The sequence below is a fragment of the Astyanax mexicanus genome, chromosome 14, assembly GCF_023375975.1.
Source record: "Astyanax mexicanus isolate ESR-SI-001 chromosome 14, AstMex3_surface, whole genome shotgun sequence".
Lineage (NCBI taxonomy): Eukaryota > Metazoa > Chordata > Actinopteri > Characiformes > Acestrorhamphidae > Astyanax > Astyanax mexicanus.
The window spans coordinates 46758185-46774069 of record NC_064421.1 but is presented as its reverse complement, the minus strand read 5'-3'; the positions used below and the strand labels follow the sequence as shown (position 1 = coordinate 46774069).

Below are 15885 nucleotides of genomic sequence, written 5' to 3'. Positions count from 1 at the left end.
AGGTGTCCGATTCAGGAGTCAGGAGACGGCTTCAGAGTTGACTTGAGTTTATTCACGTGCAGACAGAAAATCTACACGGGCACAGCTTAGTCAGTCGATCAGAAGTAATCTAACTAGGGATATTTTGAGGGGACATTATATACATTGGATCCTGCTTTGAACACTGCAGGATGGTCACTTTAATGGGGGGTTTCAAATTAGCATAGAAACGATGTGGGTCCCTGCAGAGATGAATGGTCAGAGATAGTGGAAGATTGACACCTCAACTTTTGTAGCAGACATGATGGAGCCACAATTGGGGGAATAGGAGAGGGTGAAAGAGTTAAAGTATAATTTGTTATGGGCAGAATTCTATTAGGGGGATGAATACTTTTCAGATTTTTATTTTATAAAAACGTTTGGAAACAATGTATGATTTTAGTTTGTGGTTGTAAAAAAGTGACAAAATGTGAAAAAGTTGTAGTTCCATAGCAGCAGGCCTGTTGCAACAGGACAAAAAAAACAAGCTGCCAAAACTGCCTGGTGCCCTGAGCTGGCCTGAGTGCTCTCTCTGGGTGGGTACAGGTAGATGGCGCGCTCTCCCCTCATCACTCCTAGGGTGATGTGGATCAGCACAAGGCTGCGTCTGTGAGCTGATGTATCAGAACCGAGTTGCTGCGCTGCTTTCCTCCGAGCGTTAGCGCTGTGATGCTACTCGGCAATGCTACATCATCAGCAGTTCAAAAAGAGGCGGAGTCTGACTTCAAATGTATCGGAGGAGGCATGTGCTAGTCTTCACCCTCCTGGTGTTGGGGGCATCACTAGTGATAGAGGGGGAGTCCTAATGAGTAGGTTGGGTAATTAGTCTTGTATACTGGGGAAAAAATGGGATAAAAAGATATTGATATTGTTGGCTCTCTGGGAGGTTTATAGACGTTGGTGGTCACTGACTGTGATCTAGAGCAGAACGGCGAGACGTCGAGTAAGGTCAAGTGCAGGCGAGAGGCACAGGTTTACGCAGGAGGTGTTTGGGTGCGACAGGATGCTTTCTTCTCCCGCAGGCAGACGACCTCTCTGCTCAGCGCTGACGATAATCACACGTTGTCATTGCTAAAGCCGCCCCACTGAAAGGTCACAGCACTCTTAAGAATTAAAGGCAGCCAATCACTCAGCGCTGGGGCTGCTGATGCCACATCGATCTGAAACCACAGTTCAAAAGCCCCTCTTTTCCTGTTAGACATTATGTGCTGTTTTTGTACAATGAAACTGAAACTCCTGTCATCATTTTAGTGTGGGATTTTAGGTTTCATGGCTAAATTAGAGCAGCCTGGTGGCCAATCTTCATTAATTGCATATTATTGCACCAGTAAGAGCTGTAAGAGCGTGAAGATTCAATTAGCAGGGTAAGAGCACAGTTCTGCTCTAAATATTGCACACAATGCACACAACATTATGGGGGACATACCAGAGTTCAAAAGAGGACAAATTGTTGGTGCACGTCTTGCTGGAGCATCTGTGACCAAGACAGCAAGTCTTTGTGATGCATCAAGAGCCACAGTATCCAGGGTAATGTCAGCATACCACCAAGAAGGACCAGCCACATCCAACAGGATTAACTGTGGACGCTGTAAGAGGAAGCTGTCTGAAAGGGATGTTCAAAGGGGTGCTAACCCGGATTGTATCCAAAAACTTCATAAAACCACGGCTGATCAAATCACGCAGAATTCAATGTGCACCTCAACTCTCCTGTTTCCACCAGAACTGTCCGTCACCACAAATTATTGTGCTCTAAAAGCAGTGATTTATAAAGAAAAATCTGTACTGTGGCTGAAAACACATACCAAAAGTGCAATACCATTTACTGTATGAATTAATATTTTTAAACCGTCACACCACATCCTTTAATTAAAGATGTGTTAAAAATTCACTTAAAGTCCAACAACATCAGATAAAGAGTTGAATAAGCTGAATTGAAGCTTGTTTAAAGCATATAAATGAGGTCCCGTGTCCTTGACCTGTAGACGGACCATAAGAAGCTTTTAAACAGGAACAAATGGAGAGTGACAGAACAGCCTGAGAGATGATCAACCATGATAGTGTCTCATCACTAATGCAAACACCTCTGCTGTCTGACTGAGGACAGGAGGTGTCTTCTCTTTTTAACGCCGTTTCCTTGATGAGCATCGTCAGACAACTGTGGAAAAATAGAGCATTAATACAGAGAACCTGTTTAACTTTGAGAACTTCAAGGGCATCCTTACTTTTGTGACTGCATTGATGGTGCTGATTTCCACTAGGGCTGGGTGCAGCAGCATTAGCATTAATGGCTAACCGTAGCTTGTCGTGGTTCGAGCTAGTAAATGCTAGCCGACTGCGCTAAACTGAGGAATCCTGAGTGTTCCCGTAAGCCAGGGTGATATTAGCTAGCAGTTCATCCAATGTAGCTTGTTTTAACATGGTAAACACACAGACTACAGTCTGATATACTCACCTCTGAATGGCGAAAGAGCTAGCGCTTAGTACGGATAGTGGCTAAAGCTAATGCTGCTCCATCAGTGCTAGCTGGGCTTAGCGGCAGACTACAGGCCCATAATACTCACCTCTGAACGGCAAAAGTGCTAGCGGCTAGTTAGCAGCTAATGGAACTGGACATTTTAAACCTGAAAAGAAAGTGAGCAAAAATGCAAATGAAAAAAAAAAACCTGCCAAAATAGGAGAATTTTATTGCACTTTTTTATTATTTTCCCTTCAAAAGAAATGCACAATTCAGCAAAGCTACTACATAGAAATAGCCATACAATAGCGGTTTCCTTATTTATTTAGTTTTTTTTTTAGTTTATTTGTTGGTTTCTTTAGGTTTTCTGCTAGAATTCTGGACTTTTGTTGCATCGAGAGCATTCTGTTTATTACAACAACACTGCTGTTGGCAAGACTTATGACAAATTACGTCCTTATTCTCTCTTTTTTATTTATCAAACTAAAACTCGAAAAGCCACAAAGTAAGTCTGAGGATTTGTTTTATGCTTAAATTCAGGAGAAAAAAAAAAATAAAACAGGAGCAAATTTGTTTTATAAAACATAAATGATTTTGCATAGCTTCTCTTGTCATGAAGGTAAGGCACTTTATCAAGACTTGATAAGAGGCAATTCATTGCATGACCAACCGTTGTGTTTTTTTTTTGTTTGTTTGTTTGAATTTTTTTTGTTCCTTTTTTTCTTCTTCTTCTTTTCTTCTTCTTGTTCTCGTCTCATCGCATCTCATAAAAGCAAGCAGTTTAAAATGTTTGAAATCTGAACCATGTACTCTCTCTTTCTCTCTCTCTCTTTCTCTTGCTTTCTTTGTAAATATTATTCTGCTCACATTTGGCATGTGTGCAATCTTCTCTCTTCTCTCCAAAACGCCAAAAAACAAAAAAAAAATAAAATAAATAAATAATAAAATAAAAAAAATTCTTGTGCATATAAGGGTATTAGACTCTTTAGGACATGTTGCACATAAACGCCACACAACCCGGCGGTTCTTCAAAAGACGGAAAAGAAAAACGTTGTGCAATGGTTTCAGGGTTATGTGGAAGAAAGGCAACATGTTTCTTTTCTTTTATTTGAAAAAAAAAAAAATATATATATATATATATATCAGTCCCAAGATCTGGGCTTGATTATAACAAGACAGTCTCTACATTGGCACTGTTAACCGAGGTAACAATTGGGACTTGAGATGCTGATGTATCGTTTCTGTATCAGTTCTTCAGTAGAAAAAGAAATACTGGCATCCGAACTCCTCCTCTGAGTTGGTGAGTAAAAGAGAAGGCCGATTCTTTTTGGGCGTTTAGGAAAATGTCAGTGGTTTGAATGCGGAAAAAAAAAGAAAAGAGAGCGAGCAGTTGGTGTGCGGCTCTCCACTCGTTTAGAGAGGCTGGTGGGTTTGGAAACGCGGCCGCGCTAGCCCAGCTGGTCCTCGTACTGCTTCCGGAAGCAGTCTCCAGCTGGGAAGAAGTCCCAGCATCGCTCCTGGTACATCTTCCACACATAAGACTCCTAAAGACAGAGAGACAGAGCGACAGAGCGAGATTTTGAGTGAGCCAAGAGGAGGAGAGTCTGAGAGCCCTGAGGGGTAAAAAGCTGAGGTTGGAGAGGGGGAGCAGGAAATCGCTGGGAGTAGAAGTAAAAAAGAAACAGAAAGCTTATCCTCTCCTGGGTCCTGAACAAAAGGTATTGATTGGTTGGAATCACTGAACCATAATAGTCTCTTTTTTAGTATTCTGATCTGAATCCAGTAGAAAAATCATGATTGTTGCGTATCTCTAACATAAGTAACACTTTTAAAAGTGCATTTTAATGGATTACGTCTTTTTTTATTAATCTTAAAATTAGGATAACAACCTTTATAAATTTTGGTGATCCTTGGTAAAAATGCATGTATTCATAGTTTAAAATCTGAAAGATTTAGACAAAAAAACACTCTGGTACTCATAATGTGATCATTCATTCAGATGTTTTTAGTTTAGTATAGTGTTAGTATCTGATTACCCAAGTGTATGCTAAAACTAAATGCACTCAGTATCAGGAAAATTACGTACCATATTTTTTTTTTGCACTATAAGGTGCACCGGATTATAAGTTGCACAATGCCATACTAGTAAGGAACAGGGGTGTCGCCATGTTTTCCTTCTAATTCAGCAAAAAAGAGCGCTGGATGTTCGTCTACACAGATTAAAGTAAAGTAATTTAATCTGTTTATTTACAGTAAGCTTAGATTTCCATATTTACACTTAGGCTGGATGCAGCAGCATTAGCTATGGTAGCTAACCACTAGTGCTAGCCGTGATTAGCAGCTAATGGTGCCTGACAAAGCATGCCACATGCTTGTTTTAACATAGTAGATCAAGCAGTGGAGTGGCTTTACTGCTCCTTAATACCTGGTAGAATTTATACATAAGGAACAATACAGATATTTAGGAAAATTCATTCACTTAATTATATAAAATTGAATAAAATGAGTAGAAGAGGAAACTCACCTGGCCTGTGTGCTCGGTTTCATCCTTGTTTATAAGGTACATGAGGAAAAACCTGAGAGATCAAACACAGTAAAACAGTCACAAATGGCTGAGCTCATCTCCACAAGAACAAACACAGATCTGGCTGAGCTGAATTTATATTTGGCTTAAGACTGAGATATATTACGCTGATTTTCTTCCAACAACATGGTGTTCTGGATTTGCCAGAAACCACAAAGCACAAATGCACCGACTTGTAGAGACTCTTGGCAGGAGGCCTTTTTTTAGCACCCAGAATCTTTTAATCCAAAACTAGCAAAATTTTCATTTATCATCAACATATATATATATATATAAAACATTATAAAATCAACCTCTTTTTATTACTGGGTGTGGGTGGTGGGTGTGTTCTACTCACAGGTAGTTGGCCAAGTTGTGCTCTTGTAAGGTGTGTGTCTCAAAACCGTGAGGAGTAGTGTCGAAGTAGTCGTTTCCGATCCCACAGATAAAACATTTAGTCTAAAAATGTAGAGAAATCATCAATAAAAAATACAGATTTTATACTTTAAATATGGTTTCAAGGCAGACTATAAATTAAATGTAATGCTATTGCTATGATAAGGCATTATAAAGGTAGCATATATTAAGCAGTAGATAAACAGAGATTTTGTGCATGTGTTCAGCTCTCACCTCCATGTCCTCTTTCACCTGCTCCTGCTGATCTCTCAGCTCTCCAAAGGCATCAATTATCAAACCTGTGGACACAAAGATACAGATGTAGAGCTTAATGACCTCGCATGCATAAATTATACGCCTTCTTCTAAGCCCCGCCCACCCGTGAAAACTGTGCCAAAACTCAACTTTAGCAAAATAAATAAAGAAGAAGCAAATGAAAGATTCCAGAAGCAGAAAAATCCACAGAAAATCCACAAATACACAAAAATAAAAGTAAAGACTGTCAAAATCTAAAAGGAAATCATTTTCAAGTAACTACAGAGAAAAATAAAGTAACCATGTATATTTAAAAATACATATTTGCTATATTTTTTTCTCTTTTAAATTTACAACATACACTTTTTCCTTTTGATTCTTAAGATTTTGATTGCAGATTTAATTTTTTTGCATAATACTTTTGGCACAAAATTTACTCCATAGATTTGTAACATTTTTAAGAATTGTACTGAGTAACAATGCAGCACATAAAAATGCATTAGAGTAAATGTATTCAACTTATACAATATGTAGTGAAGTAAAAGTAGTAGAAAAAAATACTCTAGTAGATAGAAATACAGTATTTTAGTACTTAAGTACAGTAATGAAGTAAAATAATCCTCCAGTAGATACAGATACATCATTTTAGTACTTAAGTACAGTAATGAAGTAAAAATAATACTCCAGTAGATACAGATACAGTACTTTAGTACTTAAGTACAGTATAGTGAGGTAAAAATAATACTCCAGTAGATACAGATACAGCATTTTAGTACTTAAGTACAGTATAGTGAAGTAAAAATAACACTCCAGTAGATACAGATACAGTATTTTAGTACTTAAGTATTAAAGTGAAGTAGTTCTACTTCATTACTACACATCTCCGCTATTATAACCCAATTCTAAACCCGTCCTTCACACAAGTTACTGTTTACTGAAATAAGGCCAGGGTTTCCGGAAGTTTTGAGTTTGCATGTGAGAGATTTTTAAATTCCTCTCTCTCTTTCTCTTTCTTTCTCTCTCTCTCCTGCTCTCTCTCAGCACGGCTCTAATCCCTCGCTCTGCATGTGTCGCTCTGAGCCTTCCCACTTCTAGACACACAGTTGGAGTGACTTTAACCCACTGAGCCCAAGCCCTGCTTTACCTCAGAACTGGATCTGCTCAGGTCACACAGCCTACAGACACCACTGACACCATTCTGGGAGTTTTCATTTTTCACATTTATTTTTATTTTGTGTAATATGTAATGATACTCATTTGAACTGTATTATCTAAATAATTATATTTAGATCTGTTACTAAATTTTTTATTATTTATCAAGTAATCTACCATCCCAGTTTTTTAATAAAAAAAATCCCAAACAATAAAACATACATTTAACAAAAACTCACCCAAATAAACCATTTTTAAAAGATAAATCTGTGTAAATTACTTTTTTTTTAATAATTACAGTTTTGTTTGTTGTTTAATTTATTGTCTCGATGGACAGTTCTGGTGGAAACAGGAGAGTTGAGGTGCACATTAAATTCTGCCGTGATTTGATCAGCCGTGGTTTTATGGAGTTTTTTGAATAAATTCCGGGTTAGCACCCGAACATCCCTTTCAGACAGCTTCCTCTTACAGCGTCCACAGTTAATCCTGTTGGATGTGGTTGGTTCTTCTTGATGGTATGCTGACATTACCCTGGATACCGTGGCTCTTGATGCATCACAAAGACTTGCTGTCTTGGTCACAGATGCTCCAGCAAGACGTAAAATATACACACATATATATATATATATATATATATATATATATATTTACTGTTAGTCCTTGTGCAATAATACTGGTCACAACCTACCATAGTCATATCTCCTCTGACCTCATCTCAGCTGCATTAGATTTTTTTTTGTATATTTTATATATATATATATATATATATATATATATATATATATATATATATTTTTTTTTTTTTTTTTTTTTCTGTAATATTTTGTATATATATAACATTGCAAATAATATATATAATATTGCAAATTTTCCATTCCAATTGTGGGATTAACAAAGAATTATCTTATCTTATGTTATCTTATCTTATCCTAACCTAATATGATGCGCCTTGTAATCCGTAAAATATGGTAATTAATAATTTTAGATGTATTAAATGTTTTTTTGTTGTTTTATCATGTTATCAATACAATAATAAATGCAATATTTACCTTGGATAATGGCCAGAAGGATGACGATGACAAAGAAGAAGAAGGTGATGTCGAAGAGGATGCGGTACAGCTCATAAGGGTCCCCTGCTGGGTCTTCAATCTCATCACCTATTCCACCACCAGCACGCACACCCACATACATGTGGAACAGATAGCACTGAGAGACAGAGGTACAGGGAGAAAGAAACAGGACAGAAAAAAAGAGAAATATTTTAAAAACAGATAAAATCCATTTATCTCAGCAATACGAGTGTATTTACCTGAAAAAAAAAACACCACATATGATTTGAACAGATGCAAATAAACATACATATAGTAAAACGTAACAAGGAATTCTCTTTTTTTAACTAAGTTAATGTTATATCCCTTATTTCCTATGAGCCTGAAGCTGAAGAATAAAGTGTAGAGATTCCAGATTTCTCCTGCATGCCCCTCAGCCAGCATGTGTATATATATATACACTAGAGATCAAAATTAGAGAACAATTTATGAACACTTGGTTTTTTCACAAATAGTGTAGTCTTCATTGCTCAACATTTGAAGGATGTTTTGGTGTGGCTTTACCATGCAACGAGAATAGTATTTTGTAAAATTACCAAGGCACTTCAACAAAAAAACTTTATTTTGCAAAAAGCACAATAATCAAAATTAGAGAACAACAATGCCTATAGCAACAAGAAAGATTACAGCATTTTTTTTCTGAAGGTTACAACAGTCAACAGTTAGTAGGAAGTGTACAGTCCGTTGCTTTGAATGACTTGAGCACATCTGCGGCCACAGGACATCACTAGTCTCTCAGTCTAGTGCTCTGGTGTGATTCTGGTCCACTCTTCTTTCAGTCTCTTCCACAGTTCAGTGACAGTAGTGGGTTTCTTGGCCATAACTTTGTCACCAAGGATTTTCCAAAGGTTTTCTATTGGGTTTAGATCAGGACTCTGGGCTGGCCATTTCATTATTTTAATATTTTCAGTTTCAAGGTACTGCTTTACCCGTTTTGCTGTGTGGCAGGGGGCATTGTCCTGCATAAAAACTGCTGGCTGATTGGGTGATGAACGCAGGGAAGGAACTGCATGTTGTCGAAGAAGGTTCTGATAAACATTTGCATTTACTCTGCCATGTAGCTCTATAAATGGCCCAACTCCTGTTGCTGAAAACATTCCCCAAACCATGACAATTCCTCCTCCACCTTCCTCCTTTCACTGACTTCTTTACACACTTTGGGTTCAGTCTTTCCCCAGTCTGACGACGAACATAATGTTTCCCATCAGACCCAAATAAATTAAACTTACTTTCATCACTAAAGTGAACTTTGGACCACTTCTCCTCTGTCCACACAACATGTTCTTCAGCAAAGGCTAGTCTAGCCTTTTGATTCTTTCTGCTAATGAGGGGTTTGGTCACTGCAGAGTGGGCTTTCAGTCCAACTGTTCTTAAACGTCGAGACACTGTATGACGAGGCAGATCCTTGCCCTGTTCAATGCTGAACTGGCGAGCAATTCCAGTTGCTGTGTTGAATCGATTGCTCATTGAGATTCTCCGTACTATCCTGTCCTCTCTTGCATTTGTCTTTCGTTGGCGACCAGCCTTCTTGTGGGACTTGAATGAGTTTGTAGTGTTGTAAAGATGCAACATTCTAGAAATCACAGATTTGGAACGACCCACTTCTCTTGCTATGGCAGATATGGTCATTCCTTTGGCCTTCATCTGGACAACCTGCTGCCGGAGGGTTTCAGTTACTTTAGAACGGCTGGCCATCTTGCAAAGTCAGTGAAAACTGGAAGTTAGGCTGGCAGTTAAATAGGGTTTGTCAGATAATTATGGAAATTAGCACCAGGTGCCAGATTGACACCAGGAACTGGGAGGTATCTGAAAGTGTTCTCTAATCTTTTTTTAAATATCTCTTTTTTATATTTATATTGTGCTTGATAATATACATAACTTGTGAAATACGTTTAAAATATTACTATTTTACTACTGTTTGAAACATTTTAAATAGGGCTATGCAGTGAGTTTAATATTCAGGGAAATTATATGTTGTTCTCTAATTTTGATCTCTAGTGTATATATATATATATATATATATATATATATATATATATATATATATATATATATATATATATATATATATACATACATATGTTCAGTTCCGTCAGCAGCTCACCTGATTTACCACATTTACCAATTTATTAACAAACCAGGTGTTGATTAATATGATGAGAACTAGAAATAACTCTTTAAACTCAGATGAGGAGGAGAGATTAGGAAAACATTTTTTGCTTTTTGTATTAGTTTGTTGTTTGTATTTATTGTAATGCTGTAATACTGTTTTACTGAGATAATAAACTCTTACTGCACACTTTACTAAAATTCCCAAATATTGTACATTAATTTCCATTAAAGATAAAAGCTGGATTTGGTTAGAAAAGGTGAATGTTTTTTTTGCTTTGAACTAATCATAAAACACAGTTATTTTCTGTCTGAATTATTATTTAAAGCTTTGATCTTCCCGTGATGCAGGTCTCTGCTCTGATCTTGATCTAGAAAATAAGTCAAGTGTTTTTATAACTTACCGTCATCATATCATCACACTTCATGTCTGGCTCGTCTTCGTCTGCACTCTTGTTGTAGAACTTGCGGAAGAAGTTGAAGGCCACCACAGTGTACAGATACACCACCACGGCCAGCAGACCCACAGTCAGCACCAGCTGTAGAGAAGAGAGGAAAGGAAACAGAAACATTAAAAGAGAAGGTGTGTCTAAACAAGTTTTCACAAATATCCCACTGTGTTCACACTGGTTCTAAATGTGGACGAGACCCATCTCTTTAAATGTAGTTTAAGAGATCCGTCCATAATCCATTCACAATGCTCTTTGGGAGTTTTTACACCTGGCTTTTCATGCAGGCAAGCGAAAGCCAAATGTGATCTGACCTGTTTGCCGTTGTGCGTGACTGAGGAGAGGATGGTCCTCAAGGTCTTGAAGCCCATGGCGATGTCCAGCAGGTGAGCAGCGAAGAAGAAGTTGTTATAGTGCCCCAGGATGGACATAGTGGTGTACCACACCAGGTACAGGAAAGACTGCAGAAGCAAGAAAGACCAAACGTTAAATTCATTTTTATACTAGCCTTTTTTTTAACAGAGTACTGATCCTTGTTCCTCCTGAAATCAGTGGTCTGGGATTTGCTTTAAGGGTATGGAAGGGGGGGAGGGGGCTTACATCTATACTTTATATACTTGCTATATCATATCGTACACTATAATATCACCAACATTTTTGAATATGGTGAACTATGATATTATAAACTGAAATATGGTGCCACAAATCACTGTTCTCATTATTTCCCATTATATATCTACTAGAGACAGATTATATCTGTCCACTATCATTTATTTGACTTTAATCCTGGATATATGGAGATATATGGAGTGTATTATTATTAGTTTCATGACATTCTGGATCGTGGACTTCTGTTACAAATCTGATACAATTCTTGTATTTTTTTTAACATCTCAGTTAGGGGTGTGCCATATCATATTGTATGCAACAATAGAATTTAATTTTTGTTTTGTATTCTATAAAAGTGGGTCGTGATTCGGCTACTGGAGCCCTGAGAGAGCACAATATGCTTTGCTCTCTCTGGGAGGGTACAGTAGATGGCGCTCTTTCTGCCCATCACACCTAGGGTGATGTGGATCAGCACAAGGCTGCATCTGTGAGCTGATGTATCTGAACCGAGTCGCTGCACTGCTTTCCTCCGACCGTTAGCGCTGTGATGCTACTCAACAAGTTCGGAAAGAGGCAGAGTCTGACTTCACATTTGTTGAAGGAGGCTCCTTGTGTTGTGGCATCACTAGTGATAGGGGGAGTCCTAATAAGTGGGTTAGGTAATTAGACTTAATGACCCTGAGAAAATGTGGGTCCCAGGCTCAGACCAGTTAAGAACCCATGCCCTAAATCACAATACACTACAATTAGTCAACTCACATTGTCCGTAAACACCACACCCATCTTCCAGATATGATATTTGGTGTCGATGGAACTTAACCTGTAACAGAAAATAACGAGTAGATATGACTAACTCTTCAGTGACCTTATTATATATTACATCACATATACTAAATGGTGATTATATGAAATTGAGCATAAAGTAAATATTGAATAAATGTAAGCATGTTAAAACAGTTTGAGTTTAGTTAAGTACAGTTAGTTTAGACTGTACGGTGTTCACGTTACTCACCAGGAGACGAGGGAAGCCTCTTTTGCGATGGCCTCTTCAGTGGGGTTGAAGTCCAGAGCGCTCTTGTCGAGACCGAGAAGCTCGGCAATCCGCTCTGCTCCATACAGATCTCCATACTTATTAATTACCTGCATATTAATAACCATTAATCAATAACTGTTAGTAGCTTTCACTCCTTCGCTCCTTTACTACAGCAGCCAATTCCCATTTAAAAAGTTTTTAACAGTTTGAATATTGGAAATTGTTTTTAAACTAATTACACATATTTGATATAACAGAAAAAATAAAAATTGGAACTGTACTTGCCTTGCGTTTAACAAACTTGTCCCAGTAATTATTGGGAAAGGATCTGTAAAAAAACACACACACACACACACACACACAGAATAATAGAAAGAAGAATTATGCTTTTAATATGTAGTGTGTAGGCCTTTTATTATCTAAAAAAGATAATTAAAACCAACATTAATTATGGCCTTAATTTAACTATTTATAAAGCAAGGAGAAAATAAGCAGTGAAAACTGCTAATATAAAATTAACAGATGTTGACTGTTTAGTAAATTTTATGGTTAATACGTATATATATATATATATATATATATATATATATATATATCCTGAAGAACTAATCAGCTATGTATCGTAATGATTTTAGTCCAAAAACATAATTCAAAATACAAAATACACAGTTCCTTGACAATGAAATGCTGTGGACATTCCTACATATGTAACTCTTATAAAACAGCCTAAACTAAAACACTTTTCTAGATATTTTCGGTCCAGAACTGGAGACTTTAATGGCTGAATGATTTTAAAGTATCTGACTCAAAACTCAATTATTTGTAGAATGTATAAACATGTATCATGGAGAGCGCAAAGAAAAGACATTTAACGCCACTAACTGGATATCCCTTTTGAGAGAGCTAACAAAAACTGCAGAGCTCCACAGTGCAGTGCTGCACAGTACTGTACTTGTCATGTACTGTAGGTCACTAACAAATGACTGCTGTTTTCCTTGCTGTTATATCTGCATTTGTTGAGTTGAATCAGTTAAATTCCATTTAAATAAAACAACGCAACCTTTTTACTGACATCTCTGTTTCTATAGGTGTTGAGGAATTTCCTCTCAGACTTACGGTGTGTTAATCACAAGCCTGTCCCATTGCCCTTTGATGTCATCATCTGAAGGCTGCTCGGTGATGTAAAGGCCATCAAACTCCAGCTTCCTGGCGATTTCCTTCTCCCGCTTAAAAACCACCAAAGGCACCTGGTCAGGAAGACAGGTTTGAAAAGATCAGAGGCTTGCTTTCGGAGCATGCTAATATATAAAATATATACTGAATGTTAATGCATGCAATTGGTGATCATTTTAAAAGGATAAAACTCACTTAAAACGTCACCTAAATGGATCTTGTTCCGTAATGTATAAAGTTTTTCTGTATTTTTCACACTATAAGGTGCACCGGATTATAAAGTACATTATGCGACACTAGTAATCTAATAGCACGGTTAGCAGCTAATGCTAATGCTGCTCCAGCAGTGCTAGCCAGAGTTAGCAGCAGGCTACAGGCTGATAATACTCACCTCTGAACGGCGAAAGAGCTAGGACTTAGCGCGGTTAGCGGCTAATGCTAATACTGCTTCAGTCTCGGTGCTGGAGTACTAAACTAAAACTCCTGTATAACTCTGTAATTCAGTGGAGTGTCTTTACTGCTCCTTAATACCTGACTGGTAGAATTCATACATTAAGCGCTCTGACTGATTGATCTTGAGAAAATTAAATAATTTTAAATGTGCCTTATAGTGCGAAAAATACAGTAATTCAGTGTCATAAGTAGTAACAAACAGAATAAGGGAAGTAGGAGGTAACTATAAACAACAGCAGGATCTGGCAGAATAAACTCTGAATGTTTCACTATATTGGCTTTTATATACTGTGCGTGGATGTGTGTGTATATATGTGTGTATATGTGTGTGTGTGTGTGTGTGTACCTTCAGATAGTAATATCCCACCACACACAGGAAGGAGATGAGCGTGTGCAGTACAGCTAAGAAGCGCAGTGTAGGCGCCATGTATCCAGTGCTTTCCTGCAGAACAAAATACTCCACGCCGCCGTCCTCCTCCTCTCCTCTCCCCGTCCACGGGTCCACCTCCTCCGAGTCCTCACCCGTCACCTGCACCAGCACACACACACCTCTATATTTAGCATCATATAGCAAACATAGCAAAAGACCTCCTGCAATATCATTAACATATCATTAGAACAGGTAATGAGATACAAAAACAGGGAATTAGATAGCAAAAAAAAAGCTTTAAATATCTCTGCTGGATTTTCTCAGTCAGCTTTATGAGGTAGAGTCACCAGGCATTCAGTTAACAGCTGTGCTGAACTCATCAAGAGTTAATTACTTGAATTTCTGGCTCCTCTTAAACCTTTAAAAGTCCTTGTTGCATATCGTCACCGTCCAACAAAAAACACTTTTCACATCTTCAAAACAGCAACTTTACAGGAGAGAGAGAAACATTTTTTTTTTTAAGAGTTCCTATTGGTCCGTTCACAGTGTAAGGAACAGTTTGGGTGTTCAAATTATGTAGTAAACTAAAAATCAACAAAAATGGACATCCATGTTTTTCGTAGGACAGCGACGATATACAGGCTACAGGTGTAAGTGATACAAAACTCAAAAACTTAAAATTCCAGATCAGTAACAGGAATCAACACAAATTCTGCATGTTAGAAAATAGACGTAAAAACTAGACAAACATAACGAAAACTAAAAGTTTTGGAGGACATGAACTGTTTGATTTGTATTCAGGAAAATATTGATTTTTAAATTGTAAAAGTTCAGGAAAAAGAGCCAATTGCATGATTTTATTCATAATATTTTGACTTTGGCAGACTTACTTGCATATTTTTTTAGATTTTCTATTACACCCAGCACATGCACTTTTTGTCCCGCTTCCCTCAGGACGGAGGCTGCGGAGCATCAAGTGCAAAACAACCAGACTGAGAAACAGCTTCATTCCGGAAGCTGTAAGACTCTTAAACTCCACTTAACAACACACTGCACTGACACACAAGGACAATTACTGTACAAACACGGTCACTTTACCCGCACTGAGACACTTTATTTTCTACTGCTCTAATTCATTTCATGCTGCTATAGCACATTTGCACTCTGGACTTGTTGCTGCAACCTGTCTACTCTTTCTATTTATTTCATTTGGGGGTATTTATCTTTAACTATTTTGTATATTCTATTTTTATTGTATTCCTTTATTGTACTTTTATCTATATATCTATTAATAACAGCTCTTGGGTGTAAACTGGATCGTGAGATCACAATTTCGTTCCACCTCATGTACCACATAAGATGCGAATGACAATAAAATCTCCTTGAATCCTTGAATCCTTGAATTATAATTTAGCTTTTTAGTAATTTTCATTATCAAAAATGAAAGATTTTATGTAATGCTTGAATAGAAATCCTCAAGATTTAGTGGTTTAATATCAGTCAGACTTAGAGGTGGAGTTACAGGTATACAGTGAATAGTGAACATTTGAGTAATGTTCTAATCCAGATTATAAGAAGCAACAAATACTCAACTAAATAAAGAAAAACATGGTCAGTGAATCAGAAAAAAAAGTGTCAAGAACTTTGAAAGTATCCTCAAGTGCAGACACAAAGACGAACGAAAAAGGTTGATGAATGATGAAACTGGCACTAATCAGGAACCCCATCAGAAAAGGACGAG

At 37.5% G+C, this 15885-nt stretch overlaps 2 protein-coding genes across 9 annotated transcripts in view; one reads left to right on the top strand and one right to left on the bottom strand.

Annotated features, from left to right (window-relative positions):
• The window catches only part of LOC103026471 (ER membrane protein complex subunit 7), a 246781-nt gene that overhangs the window by 82567 nt on the left and 148329 nt on the right, over positions 1–15885 (top strand). The window lies entirely within an intron of this gene.
• Positions 3585–15885, bottom strand: part of LOC103030706 (ryanodine receptor 3-like) — a 198345-nt gene continuing 186044 nt past the window's right edge. For all 6 annotated transcript variants that reach the window (XM_049463517.1, XM_049463519.1, XM_049463518.1 and 3 more), the window contains 12 exons: positions 14121–14303; positions 13265–13395; positions 12434–12476; positions 12128–12255; positions 11875–11935; positions 10821–10967; positions 10462–10596; positions 7889–8045; positions 5667–5731; positions 5395–5495; positions 4998–5049; positions 3585–4017 (listed from right to left, as the gene is read on the bottom strand). In XM_049463517.1, the coding sequence (XP_049319474.1) occupies positions 3922–4017; positions 4998–5049; positions 5395–5495; positions 5667–5731; positions 7889–8045; positions 10462–10596; positions 10821–10967; positions 11875–11935; positions 12128–12255; positions 12434–12476; positions 13265–13395; positions 14121–14303 (1299 nt within the window). In that variant the 3' untranslated portion in view covers positions 3585–3921. The remainder of the gene's footprint in view (positions 4018–4997; positions 5050–5394; positions 5496–5666; positions 5732–7888; positions 8046–10461; positions 10597–10820; positions 10968–11874; positions 11936–12127; positions 12256–12433; positions 12477–13264; positions 13396–14120; positions 14304–15885) is intronic.